Below are 27,347 nucleotides of genomic sequence, written 5' to 3'. Positions count from 1 at the left end.
AATCACACACCCACTGTTGCCTGGGGCTGCAGTGGTGCAAAAACGTGGTTACAAAGCATGAATCCACATGGATCCTCAGGATCTTTGCATTGGGTCACCCCAAATTCACCATCAGATCACATAGCATGTCCATGGCTGCAGCCTGCACCAAACAAATCACGCACCCACTGTTGCCTGGGGCTGCAGTGGTGCAAAAACGTGGTTACAAAGCATGGATCCACATGGATCCTCAGGATCTTTGCATTGGGTCACCCCAAATTCACCATCAGATCACATTACATGTCCATGGCTGCAGCCTGCACCAAACAAATCACACACCCACTGTTGCCTGGGGCTGCAGTGGTGCAAAAACGTGGTTACAAAGCATGGATCCACATGGATCCTCAGGATCTTTGCATTGGGTCACCCCAAATTCACCATCAGATCACATAGCATGTCCATGGCTGCAGCCTGCACCAAACAAATCACGCACCCACTGTTGCCTGGGGCTGCAGTGGAGCAAAAATGTGGTTACAAAGCATGGATCCACATGGATCCTCAGGATTTTTGCATTGGGCTACCCCAAGCTCACCATCAGATCACATGTCTGTGGCCACAGCATGAGGCACAAAAATGATACATCCACTGTTTCATTCAGAATTTTTTCCCCTTGTTTTACTCCTCTAAAAACGATGTGCGTGTTATGGTCAGGTGCGTGTTATAGAGCGAAAAATACGGTAATGTTGAACTACAAAATAACGGAGCAGGAGGTAGAAGGGGCCATCCAGAACATGCAATTGGGCAAATCTCCAGGACCGGATGGTTTGACCTCAAGATATTATAGATCCCTGAAAGAATGGTTAGTACAGCCATTAAAAGAAGTTTGTAATGAAATATTGGAAGGGAAAAGGGCACCAGAGTCATGGAAGGAAGCATATATCACACTTATACCGAAAACAGTGTCTGAGAAGACACAGCTTAAGAACTACCGCCCCATATCTTTCCTTAATGCTGATTATAAAATTTTTGCATAAAGACTGCTCGGCTGCCCAGGAGGACTCCCCTGTGAGTGTCTGAGGGCCCTGCTCTTGCCACTTACCATCTGGCCTGGGGTGGGGCCTGAAGCCTCAAAAGGACTGCTCTGCTGCCCAGGAGGACTCCCCTGTGAGTGTCTGAGGGCCCTGCTCTTGCCACTTACCATCTGGCCTGGGGTGGGGCCTGAAGCCTCAAAAGGACTGCTCGGCTGCCCAGGAGGACTCCCCTGTGAGTGCCTGAGGGCCCTGCTCTTGCCACTTACCATCTGGCCTGGGGCGGGGCCTGAAGCCTCAAAAGGACTGCTCTGCTGCCCAGGAGGACTCCCCTGTGAATGTCTGAGGGCCCTGCTCCTTCCTGCCACTTACCATCTGGCCTGGGGTGGGGCCTGAAGCCTCAAAAGGACTGCTCTGCTGCCCAGGAGGACTCCCCTGTGAGTGTCTGAGGGCCCTGCTCTTGCCACTTACCATCTGGCCTGGGGCGGGGCCTGAAGCCTCAAAAGGACTGCTCTGCTGCCCAGGAGGACTCCCCTGTGAGTGTCTGAGGGCCCTGCTCTTGCCACTTACCATCTGGCCTGGGGCGGGGCCTGAAGCCTCAAAAGGACTGCTCTGCTGCCCAGGAGGACTCCCCTGTGAGTGTCTGAGGGCCCTGCTCTTGCCACTTCCACCTGGCCCAGGGCGGGGCCTGAAGCCTCACAAGGACTGCTCCTGCCACTATCTGGCCCAGGTGGGGCCTCACAGGGACGGTTGTTGCCACTGATGCTGCTCCTGCCCAGGAGGACCCGGAGGGGTGCAGAGTTCTTTTTAACATGTTTTAAAATGTTCCTTTCCCTTTAGATTTTTATATATGGGGGTGGGATGGATGTTTGGGTGGGCTTGAGAATTTGTTAGATTTTGATGAATTTGTAATTTTTGCAGTTTTTATTTGTATTGTTTTATTGTTTTCTGGGTTGTTTTGTTTTTTGTTTTTATTGTTTTAAGGTTTTATTGTTTTAGGCTGCGAAAGAATAACATTAATTGCCATCAATGGAGGCTACTATGAGGCTTGGGATTGCTACCGTGGAGGGGCGAGGGAGGTATGGCGGTGGGGGCAGATGTTATAGGCGAAGGGGATCGAGATACAGATATGCTCGTACCCCTTCCAATCTGCGCCCCATCCCGAGGGACGAGGGTAGGGCGAGCAAGGATTACTCACCTCCGTCACTGGTGCTGTGCAATGCCAGGTCTATAGGCAACAAAACCGCCAACCTGGGTGCGAGATTGGCTACATTATGCTCAAATTCAAGAGGTTTTCAAAATGGACAAAAAAGTTGGTTTCCAGGTGGAAAAGTCGAAACTAGAGACAGAATTGTTAGAACCAAAGACAAAGCTGTTATCTAGAATGTATAACTTGCTGCTTATGTGGAATTTACAGGATGAGACAGTTAAATCTGCTATGATTAAATGGGCACAGGATGTTGGACACAACATTATGTTTGAAGACTGGGAAAGGTTATGGAACACCGGAATGAAATTCACGGCCAGTACGGCCTTGAAGGAAAACATTATGAAAATGATATACCGGTGGTACATGACCCCAGTCAAGTTAGCTAAGATACATCACCTGTCTGACAATAAATGTTGGAAGTGTAAGGAAGCAGAGGGGACTTTCTTTCACCTCTGGTGGACATGCCCAAAGGTTAAGGCTTTCTGGGAAATGATTTACAATGAGTTGAAAAAGGTATTTAGGTATACCTTTCCCAAGAAACCAGAGGCCTTCCTGTTGGGCATGGTAGACCAGAAAGTGTTAAAGAAGGACAGAACTTTGTTTATGTATGCTAGTACAGCAGCAAGAATACTCATCGCAAAGAACTGGAAGACACAAGATTTACCCACGCTGGAGGAATGGCAGACGCAGTTGATGGACTACATGGAGATAGCTGAACTGACCGGCAGAATCCGAGATTTGGATGTAGAAACAATTGAGGTGGACTGGAAAAAGTTTAAAGACTACTTGCAAAAGTATTACAAACTGTATGAATCTTAAGACGGTGCATGATTTGAAAATGATACGCTTTAGCAATTATGATTAAGTAAATAGTAAACTAAGTGATAAAAGAGAAAAGGAGATAATATGAAATTGAACATGTTACGTTTATTTTAAAGGTATAAAAATTTTGACATAATACATTGAATATAGATACATAACATGTAAAAGTTACAATAAGGTATGACATAAGGTAACAAATTGCTGACATTGTTAATATAAAGAACGCAGAATCGGAAGGGGTGGGGAAGTCCAATTTGGGATTTTTGTTAAAAAAAAAAAAAATGGTTTCTTGTAAACTTCTTGTTTGTAATGCATAAAATTTGGAAAGAAACGTAATAAAAAATATTATAAAAAAAAAACAAAACCGCCAACCTGCGAGATTTCTTTATCTCGCAGGGGGTCGACCTGGCTTGTGTGATGGAGACCTGGGTGCGCGAAGGGGCAACAGTTACCTTACAAGAGATGGCGCCCCCGGGTTTCTCCGTCCTCCACCAGTCACGGACTGTGGGCCGGGGGGGAGGGGTGGCATTATTAATCCGGGAAGATTGTCCTTTCAGGGCTCTACCATCACCATCGATCCCCGGCATTGAATGTGTTGGCCTAGTGTGGGGCTCCGAGGAGAGCTTGGCTGTCTGGCTGGTGTACCGGCCACCTAGCGCACCAGCAGCCACCCTGTCAGGCCTATTGGAGGCGGTGGCCGGCTGGGCCTTGGAGTTCCCTAACCTATTGGTATTGGGGGACTTCAACATCCATGCTGATGCCACTCCCTCCTCACAGGCTCTGGACCTGGTGTCTTCCATGGCGACACTAGGGCTCTCCCAGTTTGTTTCGGGCCCCACACATCAAGCAGGCCACACGCTGGATTTGATCTTTGGTGTAGGTATAGATGTGATCATGTTTCCTTCGATGAAGGTGCCATGGTCTGATCACTACGCTCTGAAAGCCAGGATTGATTTTCCACCCCCACCCTGCTTAGGTGGCGAGCCGATTTGGGCTCACCCACAGAGGCTGATGGACCCTGATAGATTCCGCCAAGCCTTGCGGGACCTTGCTCCCCCTGGCGACTCATTGACTGAGCTTGTTGAGGGCTGGAATATCCAGCTCCTGCCAGCCATCGATGAGATCGCACCGAAGCACCCTCTGCGACCCCGCAGAAACCGGGCTCCCTGGTTTACCAAGGAGCTCCGGAAAATGAAGCGGGACCTCAGACGGCTAGAGCGAGTATGGCGGGGTGCCCGTGACGGAGTCTCAAGAACATCTTATAGGGCTTTTATGAAAACCTACGAGATGGCGGTGAAGGCTGCTAAGAAGTCTTACTTCTCGGCCTCCATTATAATAATAATAATAATAATAATTTATTATTTGTACCCCGCCCATCTGGCTGGGTTTCCCCAGCCACTCTGGGCGGCTTCCATAGAAACCAAAAATACACTAAAATATCACAGATTAAAAACTTCCCTGAACAGGGCTGCCTTAAGATGCCTTCTGAATGTCAGGTAGTTATTTATCGCTTTGACATCTGATGGGAGGGCGTTCCACAGGGCAGGCGCCACTACCGAGAAGGCCCTCTGCCTGGTTCCCTGTAGCTTTGCTTCTCGCAATGAGGGAACCGCCAGAAGGCCCTCGGCGCTGGACCTCAGCATCCGGGCAGAACGATGGGGGCGGAGACGCTCCTTCAGGTATACTGGGCCGAGGCCGTTTAGGGCTTTAAAGGTCAACACCAGCACTTTGAATTGTGCTCGGAAACGTACTGGGAGCCAATGTAGGTCTTTCAAGACCGGTGTTATATGGTCTCGGCGGCCGCCCCCAGTCACCAGTCTAGCTGCCGCATTCTGGATTAGTTGTAGTTTCCGAGTCACCTTCAAAGGTAGCCCCACGTAGAGCGCATTGCAGTAGTCCAAGCGGGAGATAACCAGAGCATGCACCACTCTGGCGAGACAGTCCGCGGGCAGGTAGGGTCTCAGCCTGCGTACCAGGTGGAGTTGGTAGACAGCTGCCCTGGACACAGAATTGACCTGCGCCTCCATGGACAGCTGTGAGTCCAGAATGACTCCCAGGCTGCGCACCTGGTCCTTCAGGGGCACAGTTACCCCATTCAGGACCAGGGAGTCCTCCACACCAGCCCGCCCCCTGTCCCCCAAAAACAGTACTTCTGTCTTGTCAGGATTCAACCTCAATCCATTAGCCGCCATCCATCCTCCAACTGCCTCCAGGCACTCACACAGGACCTTCACCGCCTTCACTGGTTCTGATTTGAAAGAGAGGTAGAGCTGGGTATCATCTGCATATTGATGGACACCCAGTCCAAACCCCCTGATGATCTCTCCCAGTGGCTTCATATAGATGTTAAAAAGCATGGGGGAGAGGACGGAACCCTGAGGCACCCCGCAAGTGAGGGCCCAGGGGTCTGAACACTCATCCCCCACCACCACTTTCTGAACACGGCCCAGGAGGAAAGAGCGAAACCACTGCATAACAGTGCCCCCAGCTCCCAGCCCCTCTAGACGGTCCAGAAGGATGTTATGGTCGATTGTATCAAAGGCCGCTGAGAGATCCAGCAGAACCAGGAAACAACTCTCACCTTTGTCCCTAGCTCGCCGGAGATCATCAACCAGCGCGACCAAGGCAGTTTCAGTCCCATGATGAGGCCTGAATCCTGATTGGAAGGGATCCAAATGGTCCGCATCCTCCAGGCGTGCCTGGAGTTGTTCAGCAACCACGCGCTCAATCACCTTGCCCAAGAATGGAAGATTTGAGACTGGGCGATAGTTGGCCATACTGGCCGGGTCTAAAGATGGTTTTTTAAGAAGCGGTTTAATGACCGCTTCTTTCAGCGGATCTGGGAATGTTCCCTCACAGAGGGAAGCATTCACCACCCCGCAGAGCCCATCGCCCAGCCCTTCCCGGCTTGCTTTTATTAGCCAGGATGGGCAAGGATCAAGGAGACAGGTGGTTGGTTTCACGCGTCCAAGCAGCCTGTCCACATCCTCGGGGGTAACGGATTGAAATTGATTCCATGCAACTTGACCAGACAGAGCTCTAGCACTCTCCCGCCCCAGCCCTGCTCCCACGGTGGTGTCTAGCTCCTTCCGAATATGAGTGATTTTATCTGCAAAAAACTTTGCAAAATCGTTGCAGGAGATCTTGGGGTCTTTACAAGGCCCCGGTGGTAAAGGTGGTTCCGTTAAATTGCGAACCACCTGAAAGAGTCTCCTGCTACTATTTTCTGCAGATGCAATAGAGGCGGTGAAGAAAGTCTTCTTCGCCGTCGCTATCGCCACTTGGTAGGCTCGAAGTTGAGCTCTAACCTGTGTCCGGTCAGATTCGGAGTGAGTTTTTTGCCACCGACGCTCTAGCCGTCTCAGCGATTGTTTCATCGCCCTCAGCTCCGAAGAAAACCACGGGGCTGTCCGGGCTCCATGCAATCGGAGAGGGCGCTTCGGAGCCAATGGCTGCCATTGCATCCGCTAGCTCTCGCCCGGCACAATTATTTAGTATAATCAGGTCTTTAACGTCCCTTGAAGGACAGCCAAATTTAAATGACAATTTGACACACGGCTGTGAGGCATTTGCGAGCTTTTTTGCGGAGAAGGTCTTGTTGCTCCGCCATGACCTCCCTGCCAATTTGGATACAATAAAGGAACTGGAGGCCCCTCGACTGTCCTTAGGTCCAGTATTGGACCACTTTGACCGGATATCCCCAGCCGATGTGGACAGACTTCTCCGAGCTGGAAAGCCCACCACCTGTCCTCTCGACCCGTGCCCGTCTTGGCTGATTAGAGCGTGTCCAGACGAGGTGCGGGCCCTCCTGGGGGATATCATCAATTTGTCCCTTGGCACGGGGACATTCCCAGGGGAACTGAAAGAGGCAGTGGTGCGCCCGCTCTTAAAGAAAACATCATTAGATCCTTTAGATCTATCCAATTACCGCCCGGTTTCGAATCTTCCGTTCCTGGGTAAGGTGATTGAGAGAGCGGTTGCTGAACAGCTTGGTGGGTTTCTGGATGAAACATCGGCTCTGGATCCATTCCAGTCTGGCTTCCGCGCTGGTCATGGGACCGAGACAGCTCTGGTTGCCCTAACAGATGATCTTCGTAGACAGCTGGATCGAGGCGGGTTGGGGCTGCTGATTCTTCTAGATCTGTCAGCAGCTTTCGACATGGTCGATCACGAACTTCTGTTTTTTTTTTTTTTAATTAAATATTTATTAGGATTTTCAAAAAACACACAACAAACAAGAACAAGAAATAAACAAAACAAGAGAGAAAAAAACAACAACACAAAAATACATAATATTCAAAACTAAACAACAATAAAAACACATAAAAGTTTCTGATGCTTATTGTTCTTAACCTTATTTCTCAGACCTCCTCACACCTCCCCTTCTTGTATTCCCATTTAAATTGTCAGTTCAGCAAGTCCTTAACTTATTTCTTTACCTTAACTTATACATTTATTCTAACTTACTATTGTTTTACTTTCCTTCTTTTTTCCATTTCCTCAATTTATTTTTAACAATCTTATTTTCAATTAATTTAAAAAGAAAAAACCAATTTTACCTTATTAAAGACACACATCAATACTTATACCCCATTAATTATTCTTAAATCTTTTTCCTAAAGTCGACCGACATTTCCCTTCCACGATTTACCCAATTTCCTTGCCATTAACTAAATATAAAAAGCAAATTATCCTTATACACCCTTTGGATTCCCAACCTCCACCCACCCTTTTCCCGGTTCCAGACCCCAACCAATGTCCATCAGTCTTTATGTTATTTATTTAGCCTGGAGATCTCACGTCCGAGGCCCTTATATCTCTCTCAGTTCCTTTCCGCCGGTCTCTTTGATGGTCCTTAATGTTAAGCCCCAAGTCTCGGAGGGGCTCCGGCCCAACAGAATCCATGTTGCTTCCAGCCAGTCCTCCATACTTAAAAGCAAAGCCTATGGGGTGCTCCAACTCTTGTTTCCAATTTCTTACAGATCCAAATGTCCCCAAAGCTCCAGCTTTCACCTTCAACCAATTTGTAATCCTCAGGTCTTCAGGTCTCCTCCCGAGGAGATCTTTCCATTTTCCAGATTCCCATTCAGACCAGGCTTTCCACATCCAATTTTTATTGTCCTTTTTTGTCATCATGTCAGGCCTCATGTTGTAACTCTCCTTTAACTCCTGCAAATCTCCTGCTCCTCCTTCATTTTCTTCAAAAACAACACATTGCTCCATCGTTTCTACGCTTTCAGTTTCATTTATTTGTTCAGTTAAATAGGCTTCCTGTTTCCAGTCCTTATCAGGCTCCAAGCTGTTGTTTACTGTCCAGTGTAGTAGTGATACGTTTGTAGACAAAGCATTGTATTCATCTTTCAAGTTTCCCAAGAGAACGAAAACTCTGTCTAGTTCTGCTTGGAATTTACATACTCCAGTCATTTTTGTAGTGTAGTGTCCCTATTACCCCTCTAGGGGGATTTTAGTTCCTTAATGTTCCTTTCAGCTCAAAACCAAAAGTCCAGTTATTTTGTATCAGCCCTCCTTGTTTTCCAACAAAGTTGTACCAGATAAACCAGCAGAAACAGCAGAAACAATGTTTTCTTTTTCCAGCTGACAACTAGCTGACTAACAGCTCACTTGACAGCTGTCAAAATCTTCCATACACCAGGCTTTCTCATAGGGCGTTCCCGGGTCTCGGGGGGGGGGTAAAATTTCAGTCCCCAAGTTCTTTTTATCCTCCAGTAAATCTTCTTATAGTGTCAAAACCGTGAAGTCAAAATCTTTTCATTAAAAAACAAGAAGCAGATTCTTTCGACCTTAGCTGCCCGGTCCTTTGCTTTAAATTGTTTACAAAGAGGGGGGGGTGACTTCCTTTTTAGCCCCTTCCCGCTCGTTCCAAATCCAGAATTAAATTTTTTATAAAGTCCCAATCTCCGTATTACTCACGGGTTTATATTTTAGAGTCCAGTCGATCTTGGAAGAAGTTGGCGCTCTCTGTCTATGGCTTGCGGCTTCACTCCGTAGGCGAGGGAGTACTCTCAGCACCACGCCTCACCCTGCCTCCGTTCCGAAGCCTTTAAAAAGGCTCCGTCGCGGATTGGGGGGGCGCAAATGGTGCCCGCCGAGTCTCTGTGTTCACAGGCATCCGCGCCTGTGATTTTAAGGGTCCCCGCTTCGCCGCAGCGGCCAGACCCAGACGCTACGGAGCCGATTCCCTCCGGAGCTCGGAGGGAATCCGCCATTAAACAATGGCGCCAACCCGGAAGTCCACGAACTTCTGGACCACCGCCTTGCCGACGTGGGGATCCAGGGCACAGTCCTTCAATGGCTGCGCTCGTTTCTCTCTGGTCGGGGACAGAGGGTGGCGCTTGGGGGGGAATTGTCATCGCGCCACTCCTTGGTGTGTGGAGTGCCTCAGGGTGCGATACTCTCCCCAATGCTTTTCAACATCTTTATGTGCCCCCTCGCCCAGCTTGTCTGGAGTTTTGGGCTGGGTTGCCATCAGTATGCCAATGACACCCAACTCTATCTGTTGATGGATGGCCATCCTGACTCGGCCCCAGACACACTGACCAGATGTCTCGAAGCTGTGGCTGGATGGTTACGTGGGAGCCGGTTGAAGCTAAATCCTTCGAAGACAGAGGTCCTGTGGCTGGGACGGGACGATATGGGATTGGGGGGACAACTCCCATCTCTTGCGGGGGCGCAGTTAGTGCCAGCACCGTCCGTTAAGAGTTTGGGTGTAATCTTCGACACCTCCCTTTCCATGGAGGCACAGATTGCAGCTATAACAAAGGCGGCATTTTTCCATCTCCGCCAAGCTAAGCAGTTGGCTCCTTATCTCTCTCGCCCTGACCTAGCCACTGTGATCCACGCGACGGTCACCTCCAGACTGGATTATTGTAACTCGCTCTACGTGGGGCTGCCCTTAAGACTGACCCAGAAACTCCAGCGGGTGCAGAATGCTGCAGCGAGACTCCTTACGGTGTCTTCGCTGCGAGATCACATTCATCTGGTGCTATATCAACTGCACTGGCTCCCGGTGGAGTACAGGATCAGGTTTAAGGTGCTGGTTTTAACCTTTAAAGCCCTATACGGCCTAGGACCCTTGTACCTACGGGACCGCCTCTCCTGGTATGCCCCACAGAGAAACTTACGGTCTTCAAATAAAAACATCTTGAAGGTCCCAGGCCACAGAGAAGTTAGGCTGGCCTCAACTAGAGCCAGGGCTTTTTCGGCTGTGGCTCCGACCTGGTGGAACACTCTGTCACAAGAGACTAGGGCCCTGCGGGACTTGACATCTTTCCGCAGGGCCTGCAAGACAGAGCTGTTCCAACAGGCCTTTGGCCAGGGCACAGCCTGACTCCCTCCCTCGGCAATCTTCGTGGAGCTCTGGCCCAATGGTGGCCAGTGGCTTGAATTTATATAATGAATGATTTTAGAGTGTTGTTTGTGTTGTACTTTTGTATTGTTTTATTGTTGTTAGCCGCCCTGAGCCCGGCTTTGGCTGGGGAGGGCGGGATATAAATAAAATTTTTTATTATTATTATTATTATTATTATTATTATTATTATTATTATTCTGGGCAGACACTTGTCTGACAAAACGAGGAACATAATTAATATTCTAGAAAAACTACAAGTGAATATAAATACTAAAGCAGTTTTGATATTTGTGGATGCGGAGAAAACCTTTGACAATATTTCCACGAGTTTTATGAAGAAGAATTTACAGGGGATGGGGGTTGGTCAAGGTTTTGGAAATGGTATTTGCAATTTACTCAGAACAAAAGGCTAAATTAATTGTGAATAATGTAGTGACGGAAGAATTTAAGATAGAGAAAGGAACATGACAGGGTTGCCCAATCTCTCCATTGCTTTTTATATCGGTCTTGGAGGTTCTCTTAAACATGATTAGGAGGGACCAAATGGTTAAAGGTATACAAGTCGGAGCTAAACAGTACAAATTGAAAGCATTTGCCGATGATTTGGTATTGACATTACAGGTGCCAGAATCTAGTACCAAAAGAGTACTGGAACTGATTCAAGAATTTGGCCAGGTGGCGGGTTTTATACTGAACAAGATGAAAACTAAGGTTTTAGAGAAAAATCTAACAGTGATTGAAAGAGAGAGGTTTCAGAAGGAGACAGGATTAACATTGGTTAAGAAAGTGAAATACCTAGGGGTCAATATGACTGCCAGGAATGTGAATTTATTTAAGGATAACTATGAAAAATGCTGGATGGAAGTGAAAAAGGATTTAGAAATATGGTCAAATCTGAAGTTATCATTGCTAGGCCGAATTGCTGTGATAAAAATGAATGTACTGCCAAGGATGCCGTTTTTGTTTCAAACATTGCAAACAATCCATAAAATGGATTGTTTCAAGAAGTGGCAGAGAGATATTTCTAGATTTGTCTGGCAGGGCAAGAAGCCTCGAATAAAATTTAAGATAATAACCGATGCCAAAGAAAGAGGTGGATTTGTCCTGCCAGACTTTAAACTTTATTATGAATCAGCCGCGTTTTGCTGGCTGAGAGAATGGCTGCTTCTTGAAAATACTGACGTGCTGGACCTAGAAGGTTTTAACAACGTATTTGGGTGGCATGCATATTTGTGGTATGATAAGGTTAAAGCACATAAAGCGTTTAAAAACCATATTGTCAGGAAAGCACTGTTTAATGTCTGGATAACATACAAAGATGGATAAAAATTTGGATAAAAAAATTGGCTTCCAGGTGGGAAAATCAAAACTGGAAACAGAACTGTTAGATCCCAAAACTAAGAACTTGTCAAGAATGTATAACTTGCTGTTGAAATGGAATACCCAGGATGAAACGGTGAAATCAACTATGATTAAATGGGCACTAGATGTAGGACATAATATTATGATGGCTGACTGGGAACAGTTATGGACCACAGGTATGAAGTTTACGGCACGTAATGCCTTAAGAGAGAATATAATGAAAATGATCTACAGGTGGTACATGACACCAGTCAAGCTTGCAAAAATATATCACTTGCCCGATAATAAATGCTGGAAATGTAAAGGGACTGAAGGTACATTTTTTCACCTTTGGTGGACGTGCCCAAAGATTAAGACATTCTGGGAGATGATTTATAATGAAATGAAAAAGGTATTTAAATATACCTTCCTGAAGAAACCAGAGGCTTTTCTCCTGGGCATGGTTGCCCAATTGGTGCCAAAAAAGGATAGAACTTTCTTTATGTATGCCACAACAGCAGCAAGAATACTCATTTCGAAGTATTGGAAGACACAAGATCTACCCACCCTGGAAGAATGGCAGATGAAGGTGATGGACTACATGGAACTGGCGGAAATAACTGGCAGAATCCGAGACCTGGGAGAAGAGTCGGTGGAAGAAGATTGGAAGAAATTTAAAGTTTATTTACAGAAACATTGTAAAATTAAGGAATGTTAGATGGATGTTGGAATGAAGTAATGTGGTTTTAGCAGAAATGCTATAAAGGATTAAGAAAAAACAGATTGTTAAATGGTGAAAGGAGGGAAGGTAAAGTTACATTATATTAAGATAAAATATAGGACAAAAACTGGAAAAGATGGAAAGGATTTGCTGAAATAGCTAACTGAACTAGAATGCAAAAAAGGGAGGTGTGAGGAGGTCAAGGAAATAAGTAAATGAAAGATAAGTTATGGAAAGATTTATTGTATTTTTTCCCCTCTTCTTTTTTTCCCCGTATTGTGATGTGATGTTCTGTTTTTGCTTAATATGCTGTTTTTTTATTTTTCCTTTTTCCTTTTTGTAACCTTTCAAATCTTAATAAATATTATTTAAAAAAGAAAAAAGAAAACAGTAACTGAAGTCTCTACCTTGGGAGATGAAATCAAAGGAGACTTAGGGGGAGCAGTAATGCTCAGTCCCTTCCAGAAAAAGCAACCCAGGGAGGAAGCGGGTCTCAAAACGACAGCCCTGAAGGGCAGGCCCAAGGGTGCCGGGGGGGGGTGGAAGAGCCGTGATACGAAGTAAAATCCCACACAGAAACGTACCCAGGGACACAGAACAACCAGTTTAATAAAGGAGTGAAGTTCTTTGATTAAAAAGAGAAAAAAATCCTGTCAGAAAATGACCAGCAAGCGCCAAGCCAGAGAGACTCAGGATGACCCAGCTGCTGCGCCTGAGGAGAATCCTAATATATTGAGTTAGAGATGATGAGGCTAAGATTGGAATTGTCTAAGGTGGAAGCAGAGAAAGAAAGAGAAGAGGCCAGAATGGCAGCTGCCCTTCATCTAGCAGAGAGAGAGAGAGAGAGAGAGAGAGAGAGAGAGAGAGAGAGAGAGGAGCCCAAGAAGAAAGAGACAGGCAGGCCAAGATGGCCCATGAAAAAGAGAGGTTTCCTTTAAAAATGGAGGAGATTAAGGCGAGGGCAGAACTGCCGCAAGCAATGTTGGGGGTGGAGATTTTACCTCAGCAAATATAAAGTATGTAAAAGGTGATGGTGTGCAGGCCTAACGGTCCAAGCTTCAAAATGCCAGTTTTCAAAATGAGGCAAGTCAAATATTTCGGTCCCGTCCCAAGGGGTGGAAATCTACAACCTGATTGGAGCAAGGCAAAGGTCCTTCAAGAGGGGCCTGGACCCTCCACAAAAAGAGAAAGAAGAGCTTTTCTGGGGGGACAGGGATATTGTCCTCCATTTATTCCTCCTTTTAGCCCCCATGCTGCTCCTTGACATGACTGGGAGAAGAAAGACCAGCCAGACAAGAGCATTTGGAGGGACCAGTGCCAGGCAGCATTGGGACATTTAAAAACAGCCCTAGATCCGGGGTCAGCAAGCTTTTCCAGCCGGGGGCCGGTCCACCGTCCCTCAGACCATGTGGGGGGCTGGACTATATTTTTTTGGGGGGGGGATGAACGAATTCCTATGCCCCACAAATAACCCAGAGATGCATTTTAAGTAACAGGACACATTCTGCTCATGTAAAAACACGCTGATTCCCGGACCGTCCGGGGGCCGGATTGAGAAGGTGATTGGGCCACATCCGGCCCCCGGGCCTTAGGTTGCCTCCCCTGGCCTAGATGGACCTTGGGGTCCCTAACAACTTTAGGATTCTGTTCTTCATTTTGGAAGGCGGACAAGGAGCAAGAGCAACCTGCCTTCACAAGGAAGAGGACGGAGTCTTCATCTCCTTGGTTGCCCTTCTCTGGGAGGATGGGCAGATTGTGAGGAGCAAAAACGAGGACGCGATGATGACTCTCACTTTCAATACTCCTACTATAGGTAGGCTAGAGAAGCTGTGAGATGTTTTGCTGAGGGGGGCAGGAGAAGAGAAGAGGAAAGCAAGTCTTCCACCCCCAGTTATGTCTCCTCCAGAACGTCTGGCCAGAGACATTTTGACAAAAAAATCCACCTGGACAGAAATTTTACCCCTGAAAAAGAGGACGTGTCCTGGGAAAAGAGGACACATGGCAACCCTTCTTCTCTGGCGTCCCTCCTAGCTGAGTAAGACTGTCTTCCCTAAACACGGTTTCAACCATGAGGCCCTCAGTGACTGTGGGGGCCAATTCTGGATCCAGGCGTCCTTCCTTGCCTGGTTGAAGGAGCTGTGAAGACACGCTGATTCCAGAGGATGAGGAGCGTCAAACACACCGTTTAATCCACACGGGTCTGGCCCCCGGTGTTGGCAACCCAAGTCCAAATCCAATTCCAACATTTATGAAATTGAGGTATTTTACGGGGCTTGGGCACCCACAAACTTATAACAATGTCACCAGAGGGGGAATAAAAGGCTTCCTAGGAAAACCCCCTTGGCTGCTCCTGTGTTGCTTCCAAGGCGACTTCGCTAACAGAGAAGAACATAGGATCTTGATGGCTGAAATACAGACACAAAGCAGCAGATGGGACAACACAGAATGGCCCCCCCAGCCATGTCTGGCAATGTCTCCCCCCTCCAGCCCCCCCGGGACCCCCTCTTGCTGGGCCCCCAAGAGAGACTCGCCCCCCCCCGGAGAAGAGACACCCCCGGGTCCCCCATCTGGCCCCCCCAAGACCCCCCTCTCCCCCGCCCAGACGCCCCTTCGCAGCTCCAGGCAGAGAGACGGGCTCCTCCTCCCGGACACGGGTTCCCCCTTCACACGCACACGCGCCCAGTCCCGGGTTCTGGGTCCGGCTCCCTCCCTGCCCCCCCCCCGGAAGGGGAAGCTCTGCGCCTGCGCGACGCTCCGGGCTCCTCCGCAGGGAGAGAGAAGGGTTAAGGGGCGCCGAGCTGGCTTCCTAGAGAGGACAGGAAAGGAAGGCGGGCCGCTCCTCCTCCCCTCTGACGTCCCTTCCGGCCAGAGGGTCTCCTGGGCCAGAGCGGCCTCGCCTTCGCCTGCCGGGCTCTGGTGGGTCTCCTCTCGGGGGAAGCCTGGGGAACTCCCTGCCCCGGGAGGCGGGAAGGGGAGGGAAGAGAGGCTGGGGGTCCGGGAGGGAGCAGAGGGACCTCAGGCCCTGGCCAGGGAGGTGGGACTGGAAGACAGTGAGGAGGGAGAAGGACATTAGGAGGGACATAATTATGAGGGAGAAGGACATTAGGAGGGACATAATTGTGAGGGAGAAGGACATTAACAGGGACATGAGGGAGAAGTGTATTAAGAGGGACATTATTATGAGGGAGAAGTGTATTAAGAGGGACATTATTATGAGGGAGAAGGACATTAAGAGGGACATTATTATGAGGGAGAAGGATATTAAGAGGGACATTATTATGAGGGAGAAGTATATTAAGAGGGACATAATTATGAGGGAGAAGTATATTAAGAGGGACATAATTATGAGGGAGAAGGATATTAAGAGGGACATTATTGTGAGGGAGAAGGATATTAAGAGGGACATTATTATGAGGGAGAAGTATATTAAGAGGGACATAATTATGAGGGAGAAGGATATTAAGAGGGACATTATTGTGAGGGAGAAGGATATTAAGAGGGACATGAGGGAGAAGTATATTAAGAGGGACATTATTATGAGGGAGAAGTGTATTAAGAGGGACATTATTATGAGGGAGAAGGATATTAAGAGGGACATGAGGGAGAAGTGTATTAAGAGGGACATTATTATGAGGGAGAAGGATATTAAGAGGGACGTAATTGTGAGGGAGAAGTATATTAAGAGGGACATAATTATGAGGGAGAAGGATATTAAGAGGGACATTATTATGAGGGAGAAGTATATTAAGAGGGACATAATTATGAGGGAGAAGTGTATTAAGAGGGACATAATTATGAGGGAGAAGGATATTAAGAGGGACATTATTATGAGGGAGAAGTGTATTAAGAGGGACATTATTATGAGGGAGAAGTATATTAAGAGGGACATAATTATGAGGGAGAAGCGTATTAAGAGGGACATAATTATGAGGGAGAAGTGTATTAAGAGGGACATTATTATGAGGGAGAAGGATATTAAGAGGGACATTATTACACGTCATATAAATGACTCACTTGTCATTCACAGTTATGACTTCTTCCTCCTCCTTCTCTCCCCACGATTCCTCAGAGAACTTTCTTCTTCTCTTGGCTTTGCTTTGATCTTACAATAGAAGAATGTGTTTGATTTGTAGGATTTGTTGCGCCTTGCACTAGAACTTGGCAGAGGACGAAGGGACTCCTTCTGATCTCTTGGAGACTTCCGGAGAGCCTAGATGGATGAGCAAGACTCAGCTGGCCCTGAAGCAGGAAGAGGCCACGCCCTGGAAACGGGGAGTAGTGGGGGATTCCATGAAGACTCCATGCAGAAGATCCTGGGTGAGGAGGACACCCCTTGCTCAGAGGTGCAGAGCCAGCAGCTCAGGCAGTTCTGCTACCAGGAGGCCAAAGGACCCCGAGAGGTTTGCAGCCAACTCTACCACCTTGACCATCAGTGGCTGAAGCCAGAAAGGCACACGAAAGCTGAGATGTTGGACCTGGTGATCTTGGAGCAGTTCCTGGCTGTCCTTCCAGAGGACATGGAGAACTGGGTGAGGGAATGCGGAGCGGAGACCAGTTCCCAGGCAGTGGCTCTGGTCGAAGGTTTCCTCCTGAGTCAGGCAGAGGAGAGGAAGCAGGCAGAGCAGCAGGTGAGAGAGACTTTCCTCTGGATACTCCCCAGGGGCTCCAAAGAGGAGGGAGAGTATTCCCAAATCATTTCCTAATGGCCCATCCTTTTTTGGAAAGCATCTAGGAACAGATCTTCTCCTTCTCCTTCTTGCTCTTCTTCCTCTTCTTCTTATTATTAATACCACACCCATGTGGCTGGGTGCCTTCCAGCACATATAAAAGCATAAGAAGGCATCAGGTGTCTTCTAAAAGTTATGCAGTTTTTTATCTCCTTCTCACCTGATGGGAGGGCATTCCCCAGGGTGGGGCCACTGTGGAGAAGGTCTTCTGCCTGGTTCCCTGTAACTTCACTTACCACAGTGAGGGAATCAGCAGAAGACCCTCGGAACTGGACCTCAGTTCATGGAGACGCTCCTTTGGGTATAGTGGGCCTTTCAGGCCGTTTAGGGCTTTAAGGTTCAGCACCAACACTTTGAATTGTGCTGGGAAACGTTCTGGGAGCAGTGAAGATCCTTGAGGACCAACGTTTCATGGTCCTGGCAGCCAACCCCAGACACCAGTCTAGCAGAAGCAGGAAGCAGCTTTCACCTCTGTCCCCCGAAAGCGCTTGCCTCTGCCATTCCTTCTCTAACCCTTCTCCCCATTCTCTGTTTTGAATCCTTGTTGCTCTTTCAGAGGAAGGATCTTTTGGCAGAAATGGGTCTTGATTCTTCTGAGGCAGAGAAGACTCCGCTGGACGCCAGAGTGAGGCCTCTGGGTAAGGAGGAAGGAGTGTTTTCTCCCCCGTTCTGTCACATTCTCTTGGTTTCAAAACTAATCTGTGATTTCTTTGCATCTTTTGGGGGAAGACACCTGGAGCCCAGAGGGGGAGAGATGTATTTTTGCACAACTAATATATGAAATGGGTACAAATGTCCAAATGTACTCAGCAGGGGAGACTTTTACTGCAGCTGGTTCAATTCCACGGTTTATTATCTCTTCCAGCAACGTCTGTACATTAGTCCAAATTGAGCTCTGATTGACAGGAGAACCTCTGCTTCTTAATGGCTGCAAAGGAGGGTTTTCGGCAGGAGAAGGGCTTTTGCACTCAGCGCCTCCCTGCCTCCCGCAATCCATGCCGGAGCCGGAACCTGGTACCAAGATGAACTGGGAGTGAAGCCCGTTCCCCCCTGTCCCTGGGGGAAACTTGCAAGGAGAATTACCCTCAGTCATCCTTGTTTTTCATTTGCCAACGATCTCCCGCTGCCTCCATTAAAGCAGAGCGGAACCGGAAGCTAGCAGGGGAGACTTTGACAAGCCCCATCTGTACTTAGAGATGCACTTGCAGTTTCCCACTTACATTTTCTCTCCCAGGAGACGGAATGATGCCACCAAGACCTGCTCCTTCATCTTTTCATGGTGGTGGAGGGGAGGCAGCAGCTGTGGACCCAGATCAGGTAGGGGGAAGGAGCCTTGTGGGGAAGGAGCGCTGGGATGCAGACTGGCTGGACACAGTTGGATGCAGAGGAATGGTGGGAGGAGCCAGAGAAGAGGGAGCCGACTGGGAGGAGGAGGAGGAGGAGGTGTCTGAAGCTGGAGAGGGAAGAGGGCTGAGGGAGCAGAGGGAGTCTGTGGCAGAGAGCAGCCCAGACTCCGAGGCAGAAGCTGCAGCAGGAGAGAGGGATGAGGAAGGCAGAGAGGGGTCTGGCCGCTGTAGAAAACAACAGAGCCAAGTGAATGTTCTCTAAGAGGACAGCCTTTTTCCTGTTCTGTTAGGGTCCAGTGTGCTTTGAAGATGTGGCTGTCCATTTCACAGACGAGGAGTGGGCGTTGCTGGATCCTGACCAGAGAGCTCTCCATAAGGAAGTCATGGAGGAGAGTCGTGGGATCTTGGACTCTCTCGGTAAGGCTCCCTATTGGATCATCCTATCTGTTTTGTAATTCAAGACATCTCTCTAGATGATGAACCTCTGATATTTCGATGGGGCTCAACAGCGCCACCCACAGCACCTGGGATGTTAACACTCCCACAGCAAACCTTGGATGGATGGCTATTGATTGTTTTCCCTGTGAATATTCTTCCTCCAGTTCTGTCATTTAAAACCATGATCAGGCTGTCTGAACTGCCCAGGCCTTCTTAAATGTAGGATTCAGAGTGATTTGAGGTGTTGAAGTAGCTTCAGTTACGTTTCCTGCTTTAGTTCTTGCTTGTCTCTCTCTGGTTGACCAAAGAGTCGCTTGACATTGGAGATGACACAGATTCCACGACTGAACCGAACAAACTCCATCCCAAAACAGAGCCAGGCCTTATGAATCTCAGGCAGTGAACCCTGTAGTAACAATAATGATAATTTTATTATTTTTACCTTGCCCATCTGACTGGGTTGCCCCAGCCACTCTGGGCAACTTCCAACAAATAGAAAAACATAATAATACATCAAACATTAAAAACTTCCCAATACAGAGGTGCCTTCAGAAGTCCTCTAAAAGTTGCATGGTTATTTCCTTGACATCTGATGGGAGGGCGTTCCACAGGGTGGCTTCCCCTACCGAGAAGGCCCCCTGCCTCGTCCCCTGTAACTTCTCACAATAATGTAACATTTAAGTACAGTGGTACTTCGGGTAAAGAACTTAATTCGTTCCGGAGGTCCGTTCTTAACCTGAAACTGTTCTTAACCTGAAGCACCACTTTAGCTCATGGGGCCTCCTGCTGCCACTGCACTGCCAGAGCACGATTTCTGTTCTCATCCTGAGCAAAGTTCTTAACCTGAGGTGCCATTTTTGGTTAGCGGAGTCTGTAACCTGAAGCGTATGAATGAATGAATGAATTTATTAATACGGTCACAGACCAGCGTCAACACACACAGTATCACAGATCATAAAAAATATCAGAAATACAAGGGACAATATGAATATAACAAGGGTTTAAATATAAAAATTAAAATTAATTGTTAGCGTGCCCCCTGCATTTAACATTTAGGGGTTTGGACATTATGGGATACCACTTGCTTCCTGCGATTGATTGCAGACGCACAGAATTTAGCTACATTTAATGTAGTCTTGGGATTCTTGTCCTCTAGCAGTAGTTTTAAACTATGGTATTCCGATTCTTTCCTGGACTTTTGCAAAACAGGTGTAATAAAAGTCAAACGTATGTCCTCATAAAGACGACAACGTAATAATACATGTGAAACAGTTTCAACTTCCAACGAGCCACAAGGGCAGACCCGTGCTGTGTATGGTTTACCCTCAAATCTGCCCTGAAGTAAGGCAGAAGGGAGAACGTTAAATCTGGCGAGGGTAAAAGACCATCTGTATTTGGGTACCTGAAGACCTGACGGATAATTAGCTGGAGAGAAACCTCTCCCATGGTCCCTTATTGCTGGATGTTTGACCATTTCGCTCATATGGCATTGTAATTCTACGTCCCAGATACGCTGGCGAATTGTAGTCCTAGCTTTCTCGAAGCCTGTCGCTATCAGGGTCTGCTGTGGGATCCCCAAACCTTTAAGCTTTTCCAGCAGTGTAGCTTTCCATCTGGATTGGTAGGTATCTAGTAAGGTTAAAGGTGCCAGCCCAACCGGGAAGAAAATAAGCTTTAGCCAATAATGGATCTTCAATATCCATATCCGAGTACTGATAGGAATTTGCCCAACCTCCAAACGGACCACTATGTTGGATACACAAGAGGGGATCCCCAGCAGGCAGCGGAAAAACTTAGTTTGGAATGCCTCTAAGAGAGTAAGGTTTTTAAAGCTGCAGATCTGGGATCCATATAACAATAGTGATAGTATTTTGGCAGCAAAGACCTGGGAGGCTGCCGGTATGTGTTGGCCCCCTTTCCCATAGAAGAATCTTATTAACGCTTTGGTAGATCTTTCTGCATTTGCAATAGTATTATTAATCTGAAAGCGCCAGGAGCCCCTTTCCTGGAAGGTTACACCCAGGTATTTAAAGGTTGCTACCTGTTCTATTGAGCGATTGTCTATTCTCCATTTGTGCCTCCTCCTTTTTTTAGAGAACACCATGACTTTGGATTTGTTGTAGTTAATTGTTGTTCGATGCTGCAGTATTTGGTAAAAGATCTCAAAAGTTTTCTTAATCCAACACAAGAAAAAGAAATTAAAACTGTGTCATCCGCATATAAAAGGACTGGGAGGGGCGTACCAGCCAATTTGGGGGGATGGGCATTTTCTTTCTCCATATTTCCTACTAGCGAGTTGATATAGAAGTTAAATAAAGTAGGCGCAAGGACACACCCTTGCCTGACCCCCTGATAGATTTGTATTTCCTTGGATAGGTGGCCCTGTCGGTCACACCTTACCCGGATCCGTGTATTTTCATATAGACTGTGGATGAGATACAGTAGGCGTTTGTTTATATTTGCGGCGCTTAGCTTTCCCCAAAGCCTGTCCCTCGGTATTAAATCAAAAGCAGATTTGAAATCTATAAAGGCCACGTATAGGGAGCCTCCTTTTCTTGATGTATATTTCTCCGCAAGATGTTGGAGAACAAGGCACTGGTCTAAGGTTGACCAATTTGCCCTAAAACCCGCCTGTGCTTCTGAAAGAATGTGATTTTGTTCCAACCAGTCCACTAATTTGTCGCATAGGTGGGCAGCGTACAATTTGCTAATGATACTTAGGAGGCTAATTGGCCTGTAATTAGCTGGATCTGATCGGCTCCCTTTCTTGAATAAAGGGATGATGATTGCTAATCCCCAGTCCTCAGGGATAGTGGCCGATTGATCTATGCTGGTAAATAGGGCAGCTAGCACAGGGGCCCACCATTCAACATTAGCCTTATGGAGTTCCGGTGTAATATTGTCTACGCCAGGTGCTTTTCCAGGTTTAAGGGATTGGATGAGCCTATAGATCTCTTCAGTTGCTACTGGGGGCCATTCGGTGCCAATATCACTCGGAGCTGGGGGCATGGCCTGCAGATGTTGATTTGATGTATATAAAGATGGGAAGTAAGCCTCCCAAATCCCAACTGGTATGGTATAATCAATTTCAATCGGGGAGTCTTGCCAACTTTTCGCAACTATTTTCCAAAAAGTGGCTGAGTCTTTCCTTCGAGAGGCCTCTAATAAGCGTTGCCACTCCCCCCTTTGGGCCTGAAGCTTTTTCTTTTTAATCAGATCTTTATATTTACGTTTGGCTTCGAACCATTCCGCAGGAAGCAGGGGTAAGTTCGCTGATTTGTAGTTCCTGTACTTATCCAACAAAGAACACTTCGTAGCAATACATTCCTGATCAAACCAAGGTTTGGATTTGTTGAGGAATAAAGATTGGCGCCATGTATTTTTTTGGGTCAGGTGGGGTTGCAAAAGTGAAATCAGATCCTGGAACAAGATTATTCTAGATTCAGAACATGGTGAGTTTAAGAGATTATCTCTTCTCATGAGGAATATGTCCGAGTATAGCCTTTCAGATGTTTCAGCATTCAGCTTTTCGGACCATCTAATACGTGAGTATCTCAACTCCATGTTGGAGGACCTGGGGGCTTCAAGTTTATCGTTGCAAAATAAGTCTTTTCTTGCATCCAGGAGGAGGCAGAGCGGTAAGTGATCACTATCAACCCTCTCCTCCACTTTGTGTATGTAACCTGAGGTACCAGTGTAAGGAAACTTAAATAATAATAATAATAATAATAATAATAATAATAATAATACTGATATGACAAGTTTCTGCTGCATTCTGTGATGTCGAGAATTTAAGAAAACATCCAAATTGGTTTAAGGTGATGCACATCATCATTAAATTTTTAGCCAGTAAAGAAATTTAAATTTGGCAGCTGCTACACACATTTGTTCAATATACAAAATGTGTTTTTCAGCACACAGAAGTTCATTCCCCTACCACAAGGCAGCTGACTATGACCAAGTCAGTCCAGAGTCAATGTTCCCAAATATTTCTCAAACTCTTAAAATTTGTTTAGATTTATTACTGTATATTGAACAACTTAGCATATTGAATACAGTGGTACCTCGGGTTAAGTACTTAATTCGTTCCGGAGGTCCGTTCTTAACATGAAACTTTTTTTAACCAGAAGCACCACTTTAGCTAATGGGGTCTCCTGCTGCTGCTGCTGCGCCGCCGGGGCATGAATTCTTTTTTTTATTATTATTGAATTTAATTCATTATAAAACAAAGACAACATATAAAACATAAATACACAAAGAAAAAATACATAAGACAAACTTAGAAATAATAATAAGAAAGAGAAAAAAGAAAAAAAGAAAAACATCACCTGACATAAAACATCAACAAATTACCTTACATTAACTCACACGGCACCAAATTGACTTCCCTTCATCTCGGTTTCGGAATGTATTAAAAATTTCTCTTTCTACAGTTTCTTTTCCTCACAAAATTCTTTGCGCCACAAACGTTATGTCTCACCTGCTGTGATTTTTAAATTTTTTACCTCTGTTTCCATGTATACCATAAATTTATTCCATTCGTTATTAAACTTTATGCTTTTTTGGTTTCTTATTTTCTGTGTCATTTTTGCCAATTCTAAATAGTCAAATAGTTTGGTTTGCCACTCGTTTATAGTTGGGATTTTTGATGTCTTCCAATTCTGCGCTATTAAAGTTCTGGCAGCCACTGTTGCATACTGGTGTTTGATCTTCCTTTTTGATTTCCTCTCCAATTATCCCCAGCAGAAAGGCCTCGGGGTTTTTTATGAAAGTGTATTTAAGGATTTTTTTTAATTCATTATAAATAGATTCCCAGAATTTTCTGATTACCTCACACGGCCACCACATGTGATAAAAATCACCCTCCTTGATCTTACATTTCCAACACAATTTATCACCAGTTTTGTATATTTTTTCCAATTTTACAGGCGTAATATACCACCTGTACATCATTTTATACATATTTTCCCTGAGTGTTGTACATGCCGAGAATCTCATTCCTTTTTTCCATAATGCCTCCCATTTATCAAACTCTATGTTATGTCCAAGGTCCATTGCCCATCTCACCATTACCTCCTTTACTTCTTCATCCTTGGTGTCCCATTCAAGCAACAGGCTATACATTTTCGATAGGAGTTTTGTTTTACTCTCTAATATTTCAATCTGGAATCTAGATTTTTTCTCACTCATCCCATTCTTTTTCTCTTCAGTCCATATAGAGTTGATTTGGTGAAATTGGATCCAACCTGTCAATTTGTTTTTTATTTCTTCATATGGCCTAATCCTCCAACCGTTCTCTGTTTTTACTAGCAAATCTTCGTAGGTCCATCTTTCTCCTTCGATATTTGTTTTTTTTTATTGTCAGAATATCAATTGGTGATAACCACCAAGGGGTATTTTGTTCCAGTAATTTTTTGTTTCTATCCCACACTTCCAGCAGTGACCCTCTAAAAATGTGGTTAGAAAATCCTTTATGGACCTTTCCCTTGTTGTGCCATAGGTAAGCGTGCCAACCGAATCTTATGTTAAATCCTTCTAGGTCTAACAGGTCTTTATTTTTAATAATAATCCAATCTTTAACCCAACAAAGGCACGAGGCTTCATAATATAACTTTAAATTTGGAACCGCAAATCCTCCCCTATCTCTTTGATCTGTAAGTAATTTGAATCTAATTCTTGGTCTTTTTCCTTGCCAGATAAATTTAGAGAGTATTTTCTGCCAGTCTTTAAATATTGAGGTTCCCCTGATTATTGGTATATTTTGGAATAGGAATAGCAATTTCGGAAATAAACTCATTTTAATAGCCGCCATTCTCCCCGACCAAGAAAGTTTTATTCTGTTCCAAGTATCTAGGTCCTTCCTTATTTCGTTCCATGTGGTTGTATGGTTATCTTCCATCAGATTTATATTCTTCATCGTTAACCAGATTCCAAGGTATTTTACTTTTTTTGTTACTTTAATTCCAGTCTGAGTTTCAAGTTGGTTTTTTACCTCTTCTTTCAGATTTTTAGTCATCATTTTAGTTTTTGTTCTATTTAATTTAAAGCCAGATAGTTTTCCAAATTCTTCTAGCTGATCTAACACCTTACCAACACTCTCTTTTGGGTCCTCCAATGACAACATAAGATCATCGGCATATGCTTTCAATTTGTATTCTTTCACTCCAATTTTAATTCCGCGGATCTCTGGAGTTTTCCTTATTTTATTTGTGATTATCTCTAACATCGTAATAAACAAAAGAGGTGACAGCGGGCACCCCTGTCTTGTACCTTTCGAAATTTCAAAGGATTCTGTTAAATTGTTATTGATAATTAATTTAGCGCTTTGTTGTGAGTAAATTGCTTTAATTCCTTCCAGGAATGTGCCCTCTATCCCTGTCATTTCTCTCTTTCTCTTTCTCAGAGATCCCTGTCATTTCCAAACATTTTATAAGAAATCGCCAGGATACATTGTCAAAAGCCTTTTCGGCGTCAATGAACATTAAAACTGCGGGAATTTCATTTTTGGATTCCAAGTATTCAATAATGTTTATTGTGTGTCTTATGTTGTCTTTAATTTGCCTATTTGGTAGAAAACCAGCCTGATCAGTATGGATGAGATTGACTAAACACTTTTTAAGTCGGCTCGCCATTACGTCTGCGAAAATCTTGTAATCATTATTCAATAATGAAATCGGTCTATAGTTCTTAATATTAAGTCTGTCCGAATCCGGTTTTGGTATCAGCGTGATGTATGCCTCTTTCCAGGACGCTGGTATTCTTCCTCCTCCTAAAATCTCATTCATTACTTCACATAACACCGGTGTTATAAGTTCTTCCAGGACTTTATAGTACTTGGCCGATAAACCATCTGGGCCTGGGGCTTTTCCCAATTTCATCCTCTTTATCGCCTCTTGAATTTCCTCTGCTTTTATGGGTTTATTTAATGCAATTCTTTCCTCTTCCAATATGTTGTTAATTCTATTTTCTTCTAGATATTTTCCTATTTGTATTACATCTTCTTCTTCTCTTTTATATAGGTTTTCATAAAATTTAAGGAAGCTCTTTTTTATTTCACTAGGATCCTCCAAGACTTGCTCTTCTACTTTTATTTTGTTAATGACACTTAGTTTTCTTCTTTTTCTCAGTTGCCACGCCAGAAACTTTCCAGTTTTGTTTGCCGATTCAAAAAATTTTTGTTTCATTAATTTAATTCCCCATTCCACCTCTTGGTTTATTAATATTGAGTATTGTGTTTGCAACATCTTATGCAGTTGCTTGTTCCATCGTCATTCGGTTTTTGTATCAAGATCTTTTCATATTCTCTTAATTGATTAATTAATTCTTCTTTTTTTTGTTCTCTCACCTTTTTTCTTTGACTGTTTTGTTGTATCAAAAAACCTCTTAACACTGCCTTACTGGCATCCCAAACTATATCCATATTTGTCTCCTTATTGATATTTAAGTCAAAATATTTTTTTAAGGTGGTTTTAGCTTTTTCAATCACTTCTTCTTTTTCAAATAAATAATCGTTCATTCTCCATTTATACATACCCTGGATCTTCCCATTTAGATGTAACATTATAGGGCTGTGATCAGATAATGTTCTAGGTTGTATCTCACATTTCAACACTCTTATTGTTAATTCTCTTAATAATAATAATAATAATAAATTTTATTTATATCCCGCCCTCCCCAGCCGAAGCCGGGCTCTGGGCGGCTAACAACAATCAAATAATCAAACAATCAAATAAACCAACATTCTAAAAATATTTCATTATAAAAATTAATTAAAATCAAGTTAATGGCAACCATTAAACAAAGCTCTGTGCAGGTTGCCAGAGGAGGGAGTCAGGCTGCGCCCTGACCAAAGGCCTGGTGGAACAACTCTGTCTTGCAGGCCCTGCGGAAAGATGTCAAGTCCCGCAGGGCCCTAGTCTCTTCTGACAGAGCGTTCCACCAGATTGGAGCCGCAGCCGAGAAGGCCCTGGCTCTAGTTGAGGCCAGCCTAACCTCTCTGAGGCCTGGGACCTTCAGGATGTTTTTATTTGCAGACCGTAGGTTTCTTTGTGGGGCATACCAGGAGAGGCGGTCCCGTAGGTACGAGGGTCCTAGGCCGTATAGGGCTTTAAAGGTTAAAACCAGCACCTTAAACCTGATCTTGTACTCCACCGGGAGCCAGTGCAGCTGATATAGCACCGGATGAATGTGGTCTCGCAGCGAAGACACCGTAAGGAGTCTCGCCGTGGCATTCTGCACCCGCTGGAGTTTCTGGGTCAGTCTCAAGGGCAGCCCCACGTAGAGCGAGTTACAATAATCCAGTCTGGAGGTGACCGTCGCATGGATCACAGTGGCTAGGTCAGGGCGAGGTCTTGATATCCATATCT

General features: G+C 45.5%; 2 protein-coding genes across 7 annotated transcripts in view; both read left to right on the top strand.

The window, feature by feature from the left end:
- LOC128420151 (zinc finger protein 665-like) overlaps nt 1–27,347 on the top strand; it is a 90,308-nt gene that overhangs the window by 19,980 nt on the left and 42,981 nt on the right. Inside the window, exon 1 of one of the 2 annotated variants that reach the window (XM_053401654.1) lies at nt 15,233–15,386. The exons of the other annotated variant lie outside the window; for it this stretch is intronic. The gene's annotated coding sequence lies outside the window, so the exon portion shown is untranslated. Of the gene's footprint in view, nt 1–15,232; nt 15,387–27,347 lie in introns of those variants that run through there. 2 annotated transcript variants of the gene reach the window in all.
- LOC128420164 (zinc finger protein OZF-like) overlaps nt 1–27,347 on the top strand; it is a 44,615-nt gene that overhangs the window by 7,978 nt on the left and 9,290 nt on the right. For 4 of the 5 annotated variants that reach the window (XM_053401688.1, XM_053401685.1, XM_053401684.1 and 1 more), the window contains one exon: nt 18,834–18,960. In XM_053401688.1, the coding sequence (XP_053257663.1) occupies nt 18,834–18,960 (127 nt within the window). Of the gene's footprint in view, nt 1–16,603; nt 17,099–17,753; nt 17,836–18,431; nt 18,515–18,833; nt 18,961–27,347 lie in introns of all 5 variants that reach the window. The other variant, XM_053401686.1, reaches the window with a different exon arrangement.

The sequence above is a fragment of the Podarcis raffonei genome, chromosome 8 (assembly GCF_027172205.1).
Source record: "Podarcis raffonei isolate rPodRaf1 chromosome 8, rPodRaf1.pri, whole genome shotgun sequence".
Classification (NCBI taxonomy): domain Eukaryota; kingdom Metazoa; phylum Chordata; class Lepidosauria; order Squamata; family Lacertidae; genus Podarcis; species Podarcis raffonei.
This window is presented reverse-complemented; position numbering and strand designations above follow the sequence as displayed.